This window comes from Mustela erminea, chromosome 1 (assembly GCF_009829155.1).
Source record: "Mustela erminea isolate mMusErm1 chromosome 1, mMusErm1.Pri, whole genome shotgun sequence".
Lineage (NCBI taxonomy): Eukaryota > Metazoa > Chordata > Mammalia > Carnivora > Mustelidae > Mustela > Mustela erminea.
In genome coordinates this window covers 26,383,702-26,400,530 of record NC_045614.1, presented here as the reverse complement: position 1 = coordinate 26,400,530, position 16,829 = coordinate 26,383,702, and the positions used below count along the sequence as shown (strand labels likewise).

The window sequence follows — 16,829 nt, the reverse complement described above, 5'->3', positions numbered from 1 at the left end:
AGGTGAAGCAAGGGAGATCTATGTGTGTGTGAAGAATAATTACATATTATTAAATATTGTGGTGTTGAACTAATTTAAGGGTATAGCCACTTATTGAAGAAATATATTTTTAGTGTTTACTATGCAGCAGAGACTATTCTAGGTGTAAAAATAGAGTAGTGAACAAAACAGACCAGATTCATGCGTTCATGAATTGTGAAACAGAGCTTAATTTAGATTGGTTAGAACACGGGATGCAAAAGCAGAATAAGTAGAGAGAATATTGGCTTTGGTGTCATTCTCTATTCCAGAAATGGTAGATGGGTTTTCATGTAATGTATCAGCTCTCTAGATCCTCCCCGTAGCCCTAGATTGAGAGAAGGATGATATGCCACATCCTAGCTAGTGGGGAAAGAGGGCTGTGATTGCACAGTAATGATCACTGCTAAGGGTGGAGTGAAGAACGGTGGCTTGTGTATTTTGGAATGAGACAGGCCTACGTTCAAGCCCACCTCTGGCACTTACGAAACAAGTAAAATTCAGAAGAGTTATTTAACTACTGTGAACTTGTCCCCTCTTCTGTAAAGACAAGGAGAATTGACAGAATTGTTGTGAAAATTAAAAACTCTGGAAGATACTCATTAAGCATTAGTTCTCTCCATCTTCCTTCTTACTTTAATTTTCTTATATATACAGTGGAGATACTGTTACTGGCCTTGTTTATTATTATGAGGACTAACTAAGTGAAATAAATGTGTGAAACCATTTAAATATGGTTTATAATGTGATACTACTATATGTTATATCTGGAAATGGAAGATTATTAGGCTTTGGGGCAGCTGGGGAATGGGAAGAACTCATGAATTCTTCCAGAAGTGGGAAATCATGGATCCCCACATTAGCAACCCAACATTAACATAATTTAGCTACTCTGTGTTGTTTTCTCCCCTTTTTGCCATCAGCCACTAACCTGCTGCTCTTTTTTTTTTTTTTTTTAAGATTTTATTTATTTATTTGACAGACAGAGATCACAAGTAGGCAGAGAGGCAGGCAGAGAGAGAGAGAGAGGAGGAAGCAGGCTCTCTGCGGAGCAGACAGCCCGATGCGGGGCTCAATCCCAGGACCCCAGGATCATGACCTGAGCCGAAGGCAGAGGCTTTAACCCACTGAGCCACCCATGCGCCCCAATCTGCTGCTCTTAATCTCTTTTCTTCTTTAAATTCCCAAGAGAGTCTGGATTGGTCCACTTGAGCACTGTATTCTTTTGGGCAGAATTTTCACACCCAGCCACATCTAGGTAGTTGGTTGACTGACCTATAGAGTCACTGCCTTTGGGTCTGGTGTTTACTAGTGCTTATTCTGACAGGAGTTGTTCTGGCCTATTCTTGCTTCCTTTGCAGTGGCTTTGGGGCAGGAGTGTCCTCAGAAGGTGGTTATGATCACTACAGGCACTAAACTGACCTGTCCTAAGAAAATGCAATGACTTTTTTAAGGGATTGGAGGAAATTAGGATAGACTTTATGGTGGGAGATGGCCTTTGAGATTTCTTAAACTATAGATAATTATTTTCTCTTAACAGCTTTTCTTTTAATAAGTAGGTGGTATTTACATTACTTCTTAGAATCGATTGACCATCATTATTTCTTGAGTACTACCCAGCTGATAGATCGAATTCTCTTTAGCTTTTCAGTTTCCAAAGACAAGACTCAGTAAGCTTTAAGTTACTAGTAATTCAGTTGGTAAATTATTCTTGATAAACCAAGATTTCACCATTCTTTTAGAGGTAACTTTGACTCGGAAATTTTTTTTCCTAATATAAATCCAGCTCAGTTCTCCCAGTTTCTCCCATGTGTCGTTATTGGAAGTTTGCGAACTATTTCTTGAAACTATTTAACCGTAGCCAACCAGTATTAGAAGTACCTGCTAATGTCTAAAATATATACTTAGTATATTGTCTAACAAGATTTAGTATATGTGCTGCCGAAGCGAGCACGTCTAACAAGATTTAATTCTTTTTCTTCCAGGTAATTTATCCTCAGCATTCCAAACTTACTGATAAAGAAGTAAGTAAAAATATTGCTCCATATAGTCTGCTGTAATATTCAGTTTGTTTTTATTGGTGTGTGTGTGTGTGTGTCAGTATATATAGCTTTTGTTTTCTTTTTCAGAAAACCAATATTTGCTATTTGTCTTTTCCAGATTCAAATTCAGGTAACTATTTTTCATGTGGTATTTTTGTTGAATTTTTAAATAAGCATATTGATTATACTCTTAATATATGAAAATGGTTTGAAATAGAATGTTAGAATGCAAATTCAGTTTCCACCTAAGAAGTCAGTGCTTGTGATTCTCAGTTTTATGATGCCAGTCATGTCTTTTTTTATTTTAGTTTGTTCAACTTTTAAAATAACTTACATTGTAGTGAGGTAAAACATCAAGGAGCAATAAAATGTTGAAATAGTGAAGAGATTGAAAACCAGCAACATTGGTGTGTTTGGGGATTTATAGTAGGTAGTTTACTTTCAGTTCAGGATTTGGAAGCTTACCAAGAACTCTGTAAAAGCAGTGAGTTAAAACACACACACATACACAATAGGGTGAATCTGGTTATGAAGCATGGCCATCAATTACTTTAGTAGTTTGTGTGCGTTAATATACATAAAGCATTTGGAATAGTGCTTAGCATATAAAAAACACCGTGTAAGTGTTTGCTGTTACTATCAAGTTTGTTTTTGCTGGTCTTTTTCAAACTCTCCCTTTGTGTGGTCCTAATTGTTGAAATCTTTCAGGTTACCTCTTATGTTTCCCTTTCAAAACAGCTTTTCAGGCTTCTAGTGATCAGAACATTCCACATCTTAGACCACACACAGTTAGAACCCTATGAAGCAAAGGCACTCCAGTTCCCTTTCCTTTTGTGGTTACTTCTAATGTCCTGTTAATTCAGTTTAGTTCATCTTATTTGGGAGATTTGATATTTTAATTTTTAAACTAATTTCTCCTTTCCTTATAAAAGCTTCTAGAGTTCTTTCCTATATACATGTGCAATTCAGGTTTTAAGAATTATGTGAAAAAGAAATGGTATCTTGGTTTAAAAAAAAAGAAAGCCTTTGAGAAATCCTAGTAGGACTTGTGTTCTAACCTGGAATTATTAGAATCTCTTGGTATGTTTGCCTATTAATGAAATAATGATAGAGAGGTCCTATAGGATCATTCCTTATTTCCTTACAAAGTCCACGCATGTACTTCTGAATGTAGTGAGTGTTGGATTGGACTTCCAGGACTCGGGGTAAGCTGAGTTTTATGCATTACAGGTTGAACTGATTTTATGTGATTGGAGTCACAGTGGATTACACTGCACACTCTTCTCTTTCAGATCACAGCCAGTTTTCATGGCTCTTTTTCACCTCTCCACATGATCTTCAAGGCTAAGAAGCTAATTACATGTTGTTTGGATAGACTTTTTTAATTTTTAGTTTTGTAGTCAGTCCCTCCCTGTGTCCCTTTTAGTTCGAATTTAGACTCAAGTGTAACTCCATGTAAAATCAGAATTTGTTCAGTATTTCAGACATTTGAGTGATGTTCAGATGTTTTGTAATGCCTTCCTTATAAGCTGCACATCAAATGAATTAGGGTTCATTTTATTTAAAGTATGGTGGATACTTAGAAATAAAATTGACAAAAGGTTTTAAAAAGGACACCTTGCCATCTTAGGAGATGAATATTAAGCTAGACAGCAGTAGGCTGTGAGTTTTATGTGTATTTGAGAGTGCTCTTCTAAGTTGTTGATTATCCAGTTTGTTTCACTGATATTTATGAAATGCATGTTGGGATTCCTTTGCCAACTTTGAAGTAGATTTAATTTTTCCCCAAATAGCTTTTATTTGTTAAGGAGGGAAATCCAGGTACAGTAGAGCAGTCTTTAGGAAAGAATCATAATTTAAGTTTTGTTTCCATGGTGCACACTTAAAAAAAGTAAAACAAGATTTAGACTCTCTGGTACGCAGATAAAGAAGAATGCTTTTGGGATTCCCAGTGGAGTGATTTGCCAATTCTCCATTTCCTCCACCTGCTGTCCACACAGACCTTAGATCCTGTGACTTTAGAAAAAAATTTGGGTTAGTTTGTTTTTAGGTTTCAATATCTTGTTGCATTTGAGTGACTGTTATCTTTAGAAGCCACATTTTGGATTTTAAGAAACAGATATATAGCATCTAGAAATACAAGAAATGCTGAATTTTGTGAAAAAGAAATAATAAAACTCTCACAGCTATAAATCCCTAACCACCCGGCTCCATTCTCAAATCATGGGTATGCTGTGAGAACTTTCCAGTGACAAGCTGCACTCACAAGCAGAATTGTACAGAATTGGTCAGAAAGATAGTTCAGCAGGTCAAAAAGGCTTTAGGCATGTTAGCCTTGTTAGTTGAGGTAAATGGCTCCTGTTTTGTGTTTCAGAGGTCTGTCCCTTCACACACTGAAGGTTACTAAAGAAGTATCAACTGACAGTACAGATTGGCAACCAGACTTTTTTTTTTTTTTTAAGATTTTATTTATTTATTTGACAGAGACAAAGTGAGAAAGGGAACACAAGCATGGGGAGTGGGAGAGGGAGAAGCAGGCTTCCTCCTGAGTAGGGAGCCTGATACAAGGCTCCATCCCAGGACCCTGGGATCATGACCTGAGCTGAGGGCATACGCTTAACGACTGAGCTACCTGCTCCCTGGCAATCAGATTTTTTACATTTGCCATGCAGAAAATGATATCTAGGAAGGACAAGGCAATCCTGATACCCTACAACCTCATCAAAAATAGATCTTTATTGGGGGCGCCTGGGTGGCTCAGAGGGTTAAGCCTCTGCCTTCGGCTCAGGTCATGATCTCAGGGTCATGGGATCGAGTCCCACATCGGGCTCTCTGCTCGGCGGGGAGCCTGCTTCCTCCTCTCTCTCTCTCTGCCTGCCTCTCTGCCTACTTGTGATCTCTGTCTGTCAAATAAATAAATAAAATCTTAAAAAAAAAATAGATCTTTATTGTTAGTATGAGCCATTGCATTTTCCTGCTCTATCATATTAAGTGTCTCAGAGAAATCAGTGTGTATTTCTTGGTGTTGTTTTTCTTTCTTAAGAAAATATTTTGGGCTTTTAGTTTTAATTCCAGTATAATTAACATAGAGCATAATATTAGTTGCAGGTGTACAATATAGTGATTCAACAATTCTGTACTTTACCCCATGTTCATCAGTGTAAGTGTACTCTTTAATCCCTATCACCTATTTTACCCATCTCTCCACCCATCTCCCCTCTGGTAACCATCTGTTTGTTCTCTATAGTTAAGAGTCTGTTTCTTGCTTTGTTTTTTTCTCTTTTCCTTTTGTTTTGTTCCTTAAATTCCACATATGAGTGATATCGTATGGTATTTGTCTTTCTCTAACTTATTTCGCATAGCTTTATATTCTCTAGATCATCCATGTTGTTGCAAATGACAAGATTTCATTCTTTTTTTATGGCTAAGTAAGATTCCATTGTGTATATATAAATGTGCAAGATGTGATTTGTGTGCATGTGGATGTGCATGTATACACACCACATCCTCTTTATGCATTCATTTATTGATGGGCACTTGGGCTGCTTCCATATTTGGCTATTATAAATAATGCTGCAGTAAACATAGAGATGCATATATCCTTTTGAATTTGTGTTCTTTGGGTAAATACCTAGTAGTATGATTACTAGATTGTAGGGTAGTTCTATGTTTAATTTTTTTTTTTTAAAGATTTATTTATTTATTTATTAGACAGAGAGAGAGAGAGATCACAAGTAGGCAGAGAGGCAGGCAGAGAGAGAGAGAGAGGAGGAAGCAGGCTCCCTGCCGAGCAGAGAGCCCGACGCGGGACTCGATCCCAGGACCCTGAGATCATGACCTGAGCCGAAGGCAGGGCTTAACCCACTGAGCCACCCAGGTGCCCCCTATGTTTAATTTTTTGAGGAACCTCCAAACTGTTTACCACAGTGGTTACACCAATTTTCATTCCCACCAACAGCGCACAAGGGTTCCTTTTTCTCCGCATCCTCACCAGTACTTGTTTCTTCTGTTTTGATTTTAGCCATTCTAACAGGTGTTAGTTGATGACTCATTGTCGTTTTGATTTGCATTTCCCTTTTGATGAATGCTATTGAGTGTTTGTTCATTTTAAAAATAAAGAAAAAATTTCTTTTCTTTCTTTCAAAAACAGAGAACAAAATACTTAAATGTCTTCTAAAGGGAAAAATTGAACAATCAACATATAAATCTCTTGAACTAAAACAATGCTAAAAGTATTTTCCATTATCTCAGGTCTCATGTATTCTCTTTATTTTTAAACTATCAAGAAACTGATTTCATTTATCCTCCAGTCCCCTGTGTTTCTTTCCTCTACCACCAAAGGAATATTAATTTCTATGATTGCATTTAGGTTTATATACTTAGTTGCTTTTTAAAAACTTAAATGTGTTACCAAGTTTCTGCTTCCTTTGTTAAGAACTTCATGTGCTAAAGAAATATAAGTACTTCTTTGTATAATAGTATTTCATATTTAGTATATTTCATATTTAGTATAATCTTATTAGTTCTAAATATAATAACCAGAAAGAATTTCAGTGAAAAGCTACTTAATGTGTCTTTTACTTTTTAGACTATTTATGGTTTTTTGTAATTATTGCCAGTTCAGGTAAAGTTTACTTATTTTAAGAGGTTTGCTAGAAGTGTTTATGTTTAAAAACTTTATTAGTCAAAACTTTTTGGAGTATCTGGGTGGCTCAGTCATTAAGCATCTGCCTTCAGCTTGGGTCATGATCCCAGGCTCCTGGGATCAAGCCCCATATTGGGCTCCTCACTCAGCGGGAAGCCTGCTTCTCCCTCTTCCACTCCACCTGCTTGTGTTCCCTCTCTCGCTGTGTCTCTCTCTGTCAACTAAATAAATAAAATCTTCAAAAATAAATTTCAGGGAGGTTCTTAGTGTGCATGGTTCTTAGTGTGCTAGTCACATATTATAGCTTACACAGGTAACTAGGATTCTTCATTAAGAGACTTTTAAATATTTTTTATAATTTCTACAGTAGTAAATATTGATGAATGATTAACCACGCATTAAGGTAGCTGTGATGTGTTTGGAGATGTTGGCAGCTGAGGACCACTTATTAGATATTATAGCATCATTAACAAAGAATACAAAACATATGACAAAGATATCTGTATTGTGTTTTTAGAGGCTTGAAATGATTATCTTAAATCTGGTACAGAAATCTAAGTAATTGGGGCGCCTGGGTGGCTCAGTGGGTTAAAGCCTCTGCCTTCGGCTCAGGTCATGATCCCAGAGTCCTGGGATCGAGCCCCGCATCGGGCTCTTTGCTCTCAGCAGGGAACTTGCTTCCTCCCCTCTCTCTCTGCCTGCCTCTCTGCCTACTTGTAATCTCTGTCTGTCAAATAAAATAAATAAAATCTTTAAAAAAAAAAAAAAAAAAAAAGAAATCTAAGTAATTTCCATGAGTGACTAATGAAATTAAAGACATTCTATGCAGACAGATATGAATATAGGTATCATTTTTCTGTAGAAACACTTCACAGAATTATATCACTGATAATGTTAAATTTAGATAATTGTTGACCCATACTTGCCAGTTCTAAATTGGCATTTCAAGACTGTTCTTATAACTATATTTCCCTATATTACAGTGAGGCAGTGTCATGTGAAAATTGCAAAAAAAAAAAAAATTGTAGCATATTTAAAAATTGCCATTATTCTGACTTTAAGAAAAGCAAAAATAGAGTGAAAAAAATAAAAAACTCTTTAAATTAAAATGATGAAAATAGTGAATCTCTTACATGGGCACTTCCTGAGTCTGCTATATTATGTTTTTTAAAAAAAACCTTCCCACTGTGAAATGTAAAACACACACACGGTCTAGAAATAGAACATTGCCAGTGCCTTAGAAGCCCCCTCATGTCCCCTCCTGAGCACGGTTTCCCACCCCCTCCAAATGCAACCACAGTCCTGATTCTTACAGTGATAAGTGTCTTGTTTTTCTTTGTACTTTTATCACCCAACCATGCATCCCTAAACTCTATAGTTTGCCTGCTTTTAAAAAAGAAAAACAAACAACTATATAAATGGATTTGAACAGTATATGTTCTTTTGTATTTGGCTTCTTTTTCTCATTATTATGTTTGTGAGTCAACATTAAATGCAAACAGTTTAAAGATTTTTTTAAATTAAATGGGGGAAAATAGGAATAGGAAAAATAGTAAAGAGACCTAGGAGTTTAGATGTATGTTTTGCTAATGGCTGTGCCTCTAACCAACAAAGATGGCTTTGGACAAGTCACTTGAACAATCAGAATCTCCAGTTTTTCTCTAAAACATAATAAAATGGGTTTAAACAATTCATAGGACCTTTTTAGTGCTAACATTTGGTGAATCTGGATAAAGAAATGTTATACTATGCTATTCTTAATTACTTTCATTTTTGTTTTCATTAGGTTGTCTTGGAGATACCCAGTTTTGTTTTAGATTCCGACAATCTTCTGGAAGGAGGGTGTCACTGCATTGTCTTCTGGATCATTATGACAAAGATTTACCAGTTTACTTAAAGGTTGGAAAAGTAGTAATAGAAAAATGTCCTCGTGAGAGGAAACTTTAGAACTCAGCTACCTCTTAATAGCATTCAGAAATATTTTGCTTTTGTCTTATTACTATATTATAGTGCTACATTTCCTAAGTGAGTCTATTGTATAAGGATTCAACTCACGAAAGAAAGGAACTCTATAAAGTTACTATTCTTGAAACACATAATGCCGTTGTGAAGTATAGAAATTGATCAGAATGTTGAGGTAGTTTTCCTTCAGTTTTTATAACTCTTTGTTTAGATGTGGAGTTGAGGTGGTACTATACCAGTAAATATCACTCAGAGTTGAAGATTCCCTACTTCATGATATAATTATAGTTGTCTCATTTTGATTTTTTAATGAGGTTTGTTTTACACTTATTACTTATTAAAGGCAATTTTAATAATTCAGATGATTTGAGAGTGTTGTCTCTTTTGGTATTCCACATTTCTGTCTCTAACTGCATGAGGAACATTTCCATCTGCATGTCCTGTCAGTACATCCAGTATGAAATCATTTGCCTAAAATCAGCTTTTGCAGTTTACCTCCCTGGTTCTTCTAATGACAGGAACCCTCTCCCAGTTAGCAAAAATATTACTGTCAAAATGTCTTATAACCATCTACTTCTTTCCATGACCTTTTGATATTGCTATTAACGTATTCTTTCAACTGTTTTCTGAGAGAGTTACAGTTTTCTGAGAGAGTTCCTTGTGCAAATGAGGGAATTGAGGGCTGTTGAGAAGAAACTTGCCCAAAGATAACCCATCTTTTGCGGGTTTTTTCCAATGTCATGTATTTTACACAGTGTTGCTAGCTAAAGTATACATATATATTATATAAAAATAAATATAAAAGGACTGTCTATTGCTTAAGGAATAAAGAACTAATGATAGTACTGTTTCCTCATCCTCACTTTTTGGGCCTTACAAATTAAGCACTTTACTTTTCCAATTTCCAACTTTATCTCCTTTCTGTACAGGTACCATATTTAAGCCAAACTGAACTATGTGCTTTGTCCTGAGGTAGCTTGTATTTTTTCTGTCTGTCCTTGTTTTTGCTCAGACTCCTGGCTCTATAAACCTGGAATCTTTGCTTTTGTTTAAATCATATCCATCCTGTGCCCACTTTAAAAACAGCTGCCTCCATGAAATCTTTACTGATTTGCATAGGCAGTTGTAATCTCTTCCCTCTTGGCCTCCTTGTAACACTGTGTTCTTTCCTATATACCCTCCTTGAGCTTTGTTTTCATCCCTCTTTAGATTAAGAGCTCCTTCAGGAATTGTATTTGAAGCATCTTTTAACTTCTCTAATATTTAATACAATGCCTTGTTCTAAGCAGGTGGTTAATAAATATTTGAGCAAAGAGTAACAATCCAATTAGAAACTGGGTCAAAGTTTATTTCATGAGGTTACAAAAACTTCTTATGTTTTTTGGAATGTAGTTACTTTCAAATTGTATTTTGATAAACATTTCGGTGTTTCATTTCTATTAGGTAAAAATAGAACTGGCTTTGTAAGATTCACATTGGCATTTAACTCCTTTTTTCTCTCTCTCTTGAAATTTTACAATAGGATACCTCATTTTACTAGGACTATCCCTAACTCTTACTTATAGGCACAATTAAAAAATATATAAGTAGCATTGGGGGAAAACAGAATTTGATTGTTTTCTGACTTCCATTAACTAGTACAAATATGAACAAAGAACATAAGCTGAGTAAACTGTAGTGGGAAAAATCTGACTTCAGTACTTTAGTTATAATTATTTCCCCTTTGGGCAAGCTAGCAGGTTTGGATCTGCCAGTTACTGTCATGATTATTTGTGTTGGTGGAAAAGCATAACTAGCTCTTTGTGTATACACTATATTTCAGTTCAGGTTTATAAAGCAGCATGATGTTAATAATAAAGGATGGCAATATGTATTTTTTTATTTGTCACTTCTTTCATAGAAGGATCCTGCTTATTTTTATGGATATGTATATTTCCGACAAGTTCGAGATAAAAGTCTAAAAAGAGGCTACTTCCAGAAGGTAAATTTCATATACACTAAGGAAAAATGCTTTTATATTGTGGCTAAAAAAATAGAAATTGTAAGGATGAATAGTCTTTAAATGATATTTTATCTTTAAACATACTACAACTTACGTTTTATTTTTGTCTTTTTTAGATTATAGACACTTGTCCCTAGATTTTTAACTAGTAGTGAATTTTGCCATTCTGCTATCTCTGTGCTAGTTTCCTGGTGGTAAATTATAGATATTGTATGAAACTCCCAAAGCCAGAAGAATCTGCTTAATTTTCACATTTTGTAATGAGGGAAAGGATAAACAGATGATTGTAATATTATTACAACTAATAAAAGCCCGCAGTATCTTTTTGAAACACCTAAGAGTCAGTAAATACACTGTAGCAACATCTTAATCATTACTCTTTCCAATCTAACTGTACAGTCATTATATTTCCTTAAAATAAATTAGGGGGACCTGACCGGCTTAGTCAGAAGAGCATGTGACTCTTGGTGTTGGGGTTATTAGTTCAAGCCCCATGTTGGGCGTAGAGATTACTTAAATAAATAAACTTTAAAAATATTTCTAACCACCATTTAAACAAAAAATTGGTTCTGATTTAATCCTAACTAAAGGGACACACCTTTACTTTTTGTAACTAGAATGTGCCTTGACTACTACTTGATATTGGATGGAAAAATAAAAAGTAGTTTTCAAAAAACATGGATGAAAAAGATGGGCATCATCCATATTTGAAGTGACCCAACTATAAAGTTACAATTTATTTTTTTTAAGATTTTATTTATTTATTCATTTATTTATTTGAGGGATGGGGCAGAGAGAGAGAGCGAGCATGTGGTCAGGGAGAAAGACAAGCAAACTCCACGCTGAGTGCAGAGCTTGATGTGGGGCTCGATCCCAGGACCCTGAGATCAGGACTTGAGCTGAAATCAAGAGTTTGGTGCTTGACTGACAGAACCACCTCGGCACCCCAAGTCACAATTTCTAAGTATATGGCTATGACTATTGAAAACTAAAATACAACAGTCATAGGTCTTAGTTTGAAAAAGCATCACAGTTTGCTCCTTCTGTATTAGGAGAATTTCATCTGGCTAATTCTGATACTGTTTTGCTAATGTAAATAGTAATGAGGCCTTAGAAATTATCCATGACATTTGTCTATTAATAGGAAATTATGAATCCACACTTTTGCTGAATTTAGCTCATTAGTAATTGATTATGTAAGAAATGACAAGTTTAAGTTATAATCATTAAGAAAATTAAAAAAACAAACATGTTTCTTTTTTCTCTCCAGTCCTTGGTTTTGATCAGCAAACTTCCTTATATTCATTTTTTTCACACTGTGCTCAAACAGATAGCACCAGAGTATTTTGAAAAGAGTGAACCTTATTTGGAAGCAGGTAAGTTAAACACTGTGTGAGTTAGATACCTTTATGCAAGAGTTTTAAAAATTTTACTGGAAATGGCTGATAAATATAAAGTTGACATTCTAAAAAAATTCGTTAAGAATTTTAAGGGCTCCATGATAGGAGAGAGGTATAAAACTATTCTGCACCTCTTCCTACGAACACAAAAGACCTTATCTTTTATTACCTCCTTTTGCAACATAGATGATGCCTATTTATTAGGGTAATAATAAACAAATACAGAGTTGATAGCTCTGCTTTTTGGAGTACTATTTAAACAGAAATCTTTGTCACTTTATAGAGGCCTCTATCAGGTGGTATGCTTTTGGTAGCTAATTTTAGTAGCAATAAGTAAATAGGAAAATACCCTTTAAACCTGTTACTTTGTTGCTTTCAAAAATTGATGAACCAGTTTATATCCTAGACCACAGGTATATTTCTGGTGAAATGTAATCTATTTTCACTACTTTTACTTTTCTTTTACCTTTTATCTTCCACCTTCCCAGTATATTTTTCCTGCTCTATAGAAAGGAATTCTAATTTCTGATGTTTCATTTTTCATATTTTAATATTGGAACTTATAATAAGGAAATATTTTATTTTTCAGCTTGTAATGACGTTGACCGATGGCCTGCCCCAGTGCCAGGGAAGACATTACACCTGCCTATTATGGGGGTTGTAATGAAGGTAATATCTTTTATTTCATTTGTCTCATTTTCTGAGGAACTCTAGGAAGTTCATAGATGAGTTTTGCTTTTTAACTTTCTAGTGATGTCCAGTCCTGTTACTGCTTTCACTTGTATGTGAAGAGTTACAGAGGTATCATACTTCCTCCTGCTGTACAGAGCCATTAGTCACACAACTCCAGGGGCCACCTATTTCATTTCATCCTGTAGAGTTTGCACAAAGGTATCATTCTTACTTAATACATGTGAATGTAAATCCCACCTTCTAGACTTCTGCAACTCTGTGGCCCTCCAGAGACGGTGGAATTGCAGAATGCTTTGTAGAATTGGCTATGAATTAGTAAAAATTAAAAGAAATGAGAAAAGCCATTGGTTCTTAGGTTTGAATGACCTTAATGTGTAATGCCAGACCAAACATGTCCATCCCAGGGTATTGTGCTCTATTCACTTCTCCTTTCTTTTCCATTCCTTTTCTCTTTTCTTTTCCTTTCCCTTCCTTTCCTTTCTTAGTGTAGTAACATTTTGCTCAAAGGATTTGTATGAATGTTCCCTAAGTGCTTTTGCAATTCATTTTCAAGTTGGACTTATTTTTGCAATGCTCTGCTTTTAGATCTACTCATTTCTGTAGGATGTGTTCTGTTTTTTTTCCCCTGGGAGATCATCAAAAGTAGTACTTGTAACTCTGGGTTGAAAGTTCTCATGGTTTCCTGTTAGATTTATCCCATACTTTGGCAAGCTTGAGAGGGTGCGTTTGGGTGTGTATGTATTAATGAAGCAAAGACTGGAACAATAAACAGGAAGCAGTATGAAGCTGATGCCCTTTTTCTGTTTTCCAGCACATTTGCTTCTCAGTGGGTTAGTGATTTCCATGTGTATGGGAATATGGCGATTTTGTTTCACTTACCTTCTTTTTTATTTTATTTTATTTTATTTTTAATTTATTTATTTGACAGAGAGAGATCACAAGTAGGCAGAGCAGCAGTCAGAGAGAGAGGGAGAAGCAGGCTCCCCACTGAGCAGAGAGCCTGATGTGGGGCTCAATCCCAGGACCCTGGGACCATGACCTAAGCCGAAGGCAGAGGCTCAACCCTCTGAGCCACCCAGGCGCCCCTGTTTCACTTACCTTCTGCTGTGACTAAAGATTAATAAGACTGTAGTTGTAAAGTCTGATACAGATACTTTGTTTTTATGGCTTTTTAGGCATTGCTGAGTATACTTTTTTAGTGGTAAGAGTGTTTCTGATCCCTCATTGTAATGGGACTCAGAATTATATAAAGGACATTCTTTTGTAGCCAAAGTTAATTTCTTCTCTTTCTCTTTAAGGTACGGATTCCCACATGTCATGACAAGCCTGGGACAACTCAAATAGCACAGTTAACTCAGCAGGTAGTGTGGCACTGTGGTAGAATAATCTACCATAAATAGTCTCTTTAACTGAATTCTTAAAACTAGCAGATGCAGAGTTTCTTGGGTATATGGTATATGTCTGAATATTACTGAAATACGCATTAAATAATTTTGTAGTAAGAACTCAGAGAACTCAGAATTTATATTGTAACTATGAGGACTAGGGGAAAATACGTAAATCCTCTCATCTTCTTAGAAGAGAGGTCAACAGACTTTTGTTTGTAGGAAACTCAGTCAAAAGGATTCTGTAGTTACGATTGTCTTTCATTTCTCCTAAAGCTACATCTGTTCATGGGTGGGGTTGAAGTTTTTATTTGAAATGTGTAACTGGTGTATTAGCACTCCCATTGTTTGAATTGAATTAAAATGGAAAGCAGTAGGAAAACTAATTTTGCCTGTTGTATTCTGGTAATATTTCAGGCAGTTGTGAATTAATCTACTATCTGATTGTTGGGTTAATGCTTTATCCAAGGAATCTGTCATCCTTGACCTTGTACTGTGTTAGGGGAGATTGGTAAGACCTATTCTCTTTGTGGCTGCTTCTGGAGGAAGAGAATCTTAAAAGATAGATTACAAGATGGATATTGATTACAAGATAGATATTTTATAAGAGATAAATGATAGAAATCAATTTCTATAAATTTTAGTGACATTTTCTGTATTTTTTTCTTTTTTATCTCAGGCAGACACACATATATCTGTTATTTTACCTACTGTTCATGAGGTGGATCTTTTCAGGTAAATTTATTAACTGCCTTTTCTCTTTTACTTTGTGATATTGTTTTAAATTTCTTTAGGAAATGAATGTTCTTGGGGCGCCTGGGTGGCTCAGTGGGTTGAGCCGCTGCCTTCGGCTCAGGTCATGATCTCAGGGTCCTGGGATCGAGCCCCGCATCAGGCTCTCTGCTCGGCGGGGGGCCTGCTTCCCTTCCTTTCTCTCTGCCTGCCTCTCTGCCTACTTGTGATCTCTCTCTGTCAAATAAATAAATAAAAATCTTTAAAAAAAAAAAAAAAAAAGGAAATGAATGTTCTTAATTGTGGATAAAAATGGGAAGAGAAAGGGGAAAAAACTGGAAGAAAGTAGTCATTATGTTTCATATATTGTAAATCAGTAGTTCATCCCTTACTGTATATTATGAGCTTTGACAGGGAGATTTGGATATGGACTGGGTATTACGTGGTAGAAACAAATTATTTTTTGTTTGGTTTGATGTGAGAATGGCATTGTAATCATGTAAGAAAACGGACTTACTTTTTAGAGATGCATTTTTAAGTACTTTGAGATGAAAATTTTCATTTTAAAATACTTCGGTAGGGTGCCTCGGTGGCTCAGTTGGTTAAGTGACTGCCTTCAGCTCAGGTCATGATCCTGGAGTCTCAGGATCGAGTCCCACATTGGGCTTCCTGCTTGGTGGGGAGTCTGCTTCTCCCTCTGACCCTCCCTCTTCTCGTGCTCTCTCTCATTCTGTCTCTCAAATAAATAAAATCTTTTAATAAATAGATAGATAGATAGATAGATAGAATACTTCAGTAATGGGCACCTGGGTGGCTCAGTCAGTGAAGCATCTGCCTTTTGCTCAGGTAGTGCTCCTGAAGTCCTGGGATCGAGTCCTGCATCAGGCTCCCTGCTCAGTCGGGAGTCTCCTTCCACCTCTCCTCCCCTCCTCTGCTCCTGCTCTCTCCTTCACTCTCTCTGTCTCTCAAATAAAAAAAATCTTTAAAAAATAATAATAAAATAGGGACGCCTGGGTGGCTCAGTTGGTTAAGCAGCTGCCTTCGGCTCAGGTCATGATCCCAGCGTCCTGGGATGGAGTCCCGCATCGGGCTCCTTGCTCCGCAGGGAGCCTGCTTCTCCCTCTGACTCTGCCTTCCACTCTGTCTGCCTGTGCTCGCTCTCACTCGCTCTCTCTCTGACAAATAAATAAATAAAATCTTAAAAAAAAAAAAAAAATAATAATAATAAAATTAAATTAAATACTTCGGTAAGAAGGGCCCAATTAACTCAGTTGGTAGAAACTAAGACTCTTAAAATACTTCAGTAAGAAAAAAATTAATGAAGTAAAAATGATAAAACATTGTTAACTCTAGATGATATATAAATGGTGGTTCTTACATAATTGTCTTTATTTTTCTGTATGTTTGAAATTTTTCAAAATGCAAAATAAAAAAAGGGAGAGTGAATCTAGCACTGAAAAAAGAAAAGGAAAACGTACCAGTGCCTGTGCCTTACCCAGAACAGCTGAATAGAAATCTTAGGACTGGTATGCAAGTCCCAGCTCCTAGGTGGTTCTGATGTGTATCCCAGGCTGAGAAACCACTGCTGTTGCCGAGCAGTTATTAAATAGTAATACAAGCAATCAGGAGTCATGCAAAAGACTTAGAATGGGATTTTTGGTTTGATTTTTGTGGGTTTGATTTTTGTGTGTATGTGACCTTTAAACTGCATGGAATATTGCTTCAAAGAGTGATTTATTTTGTATGCTTGATTTGTTTTATATACTTGGCTTTAGGGCAGCCCAGTAATCCCACTTTTAGGAATTCACCCCAGTAAATATAAAAGCACATATCCACACAAAGGCCTGTATGCAAATGTTTATAGCAGCTCTATTCATACCAGCCTAAAACTGGAAACATAGCAAATGTCCATAAACTGGTAACTGGATAAACAAATTGTGATTCATGCAT

The 16,829-nt window shown here is 36.0% G+C and overlaps 1 protein-coding gene across 3 annotated transcripts in view; it reads left to right on the top strand.

Annotated features, from left to right (window-relative positions):
* DENND6A (DENN domain containing 6A) overlaps window positions 1-16,829 on the top strand; it is a 63,251-nt gene that overhangs the window by 13,331 nt on the left and 33,091 nt on the right. For 2 of the 3 annotated variants that reach the window (XM_032323105.1, XM_032323095.1), the window contains 8 exons: window positions 2,004-2,042; window positions 2,148-2,190; window positions 8,492-8,604; window positions 10,568-10,648; window positions 11,940-12,045; window positions 12,659-12,738; window positions 14,061-14,123; window positions 14,827-14,882. In XM_032323105.1, coding sequence (XP_032178996.1) covers window positions 2,004-2,042; window positions 2,148-2,190; window positions 8,492-8,604; window positions 10,568-10,648; window positions 11,940-12,045; window positions 12,659-12,738; window positions 14,061-14,123; window positions 14,827-14,882 — 581 coding nt within the window. The remainder of the gene's footprint in view (window positions 1-2,003; window positions 2,043-2,147; window positions 2,191-8,491; window positions 8,605-10,567; window positions 10,649-11,939; window positions 12,046-12,658; window positions 12,739-14,060; window positions 14,124-14,826; window positions 14,883-16,829) is intronic. The other variant, XM_032323085.1, reaches the window with a different exon arrangement.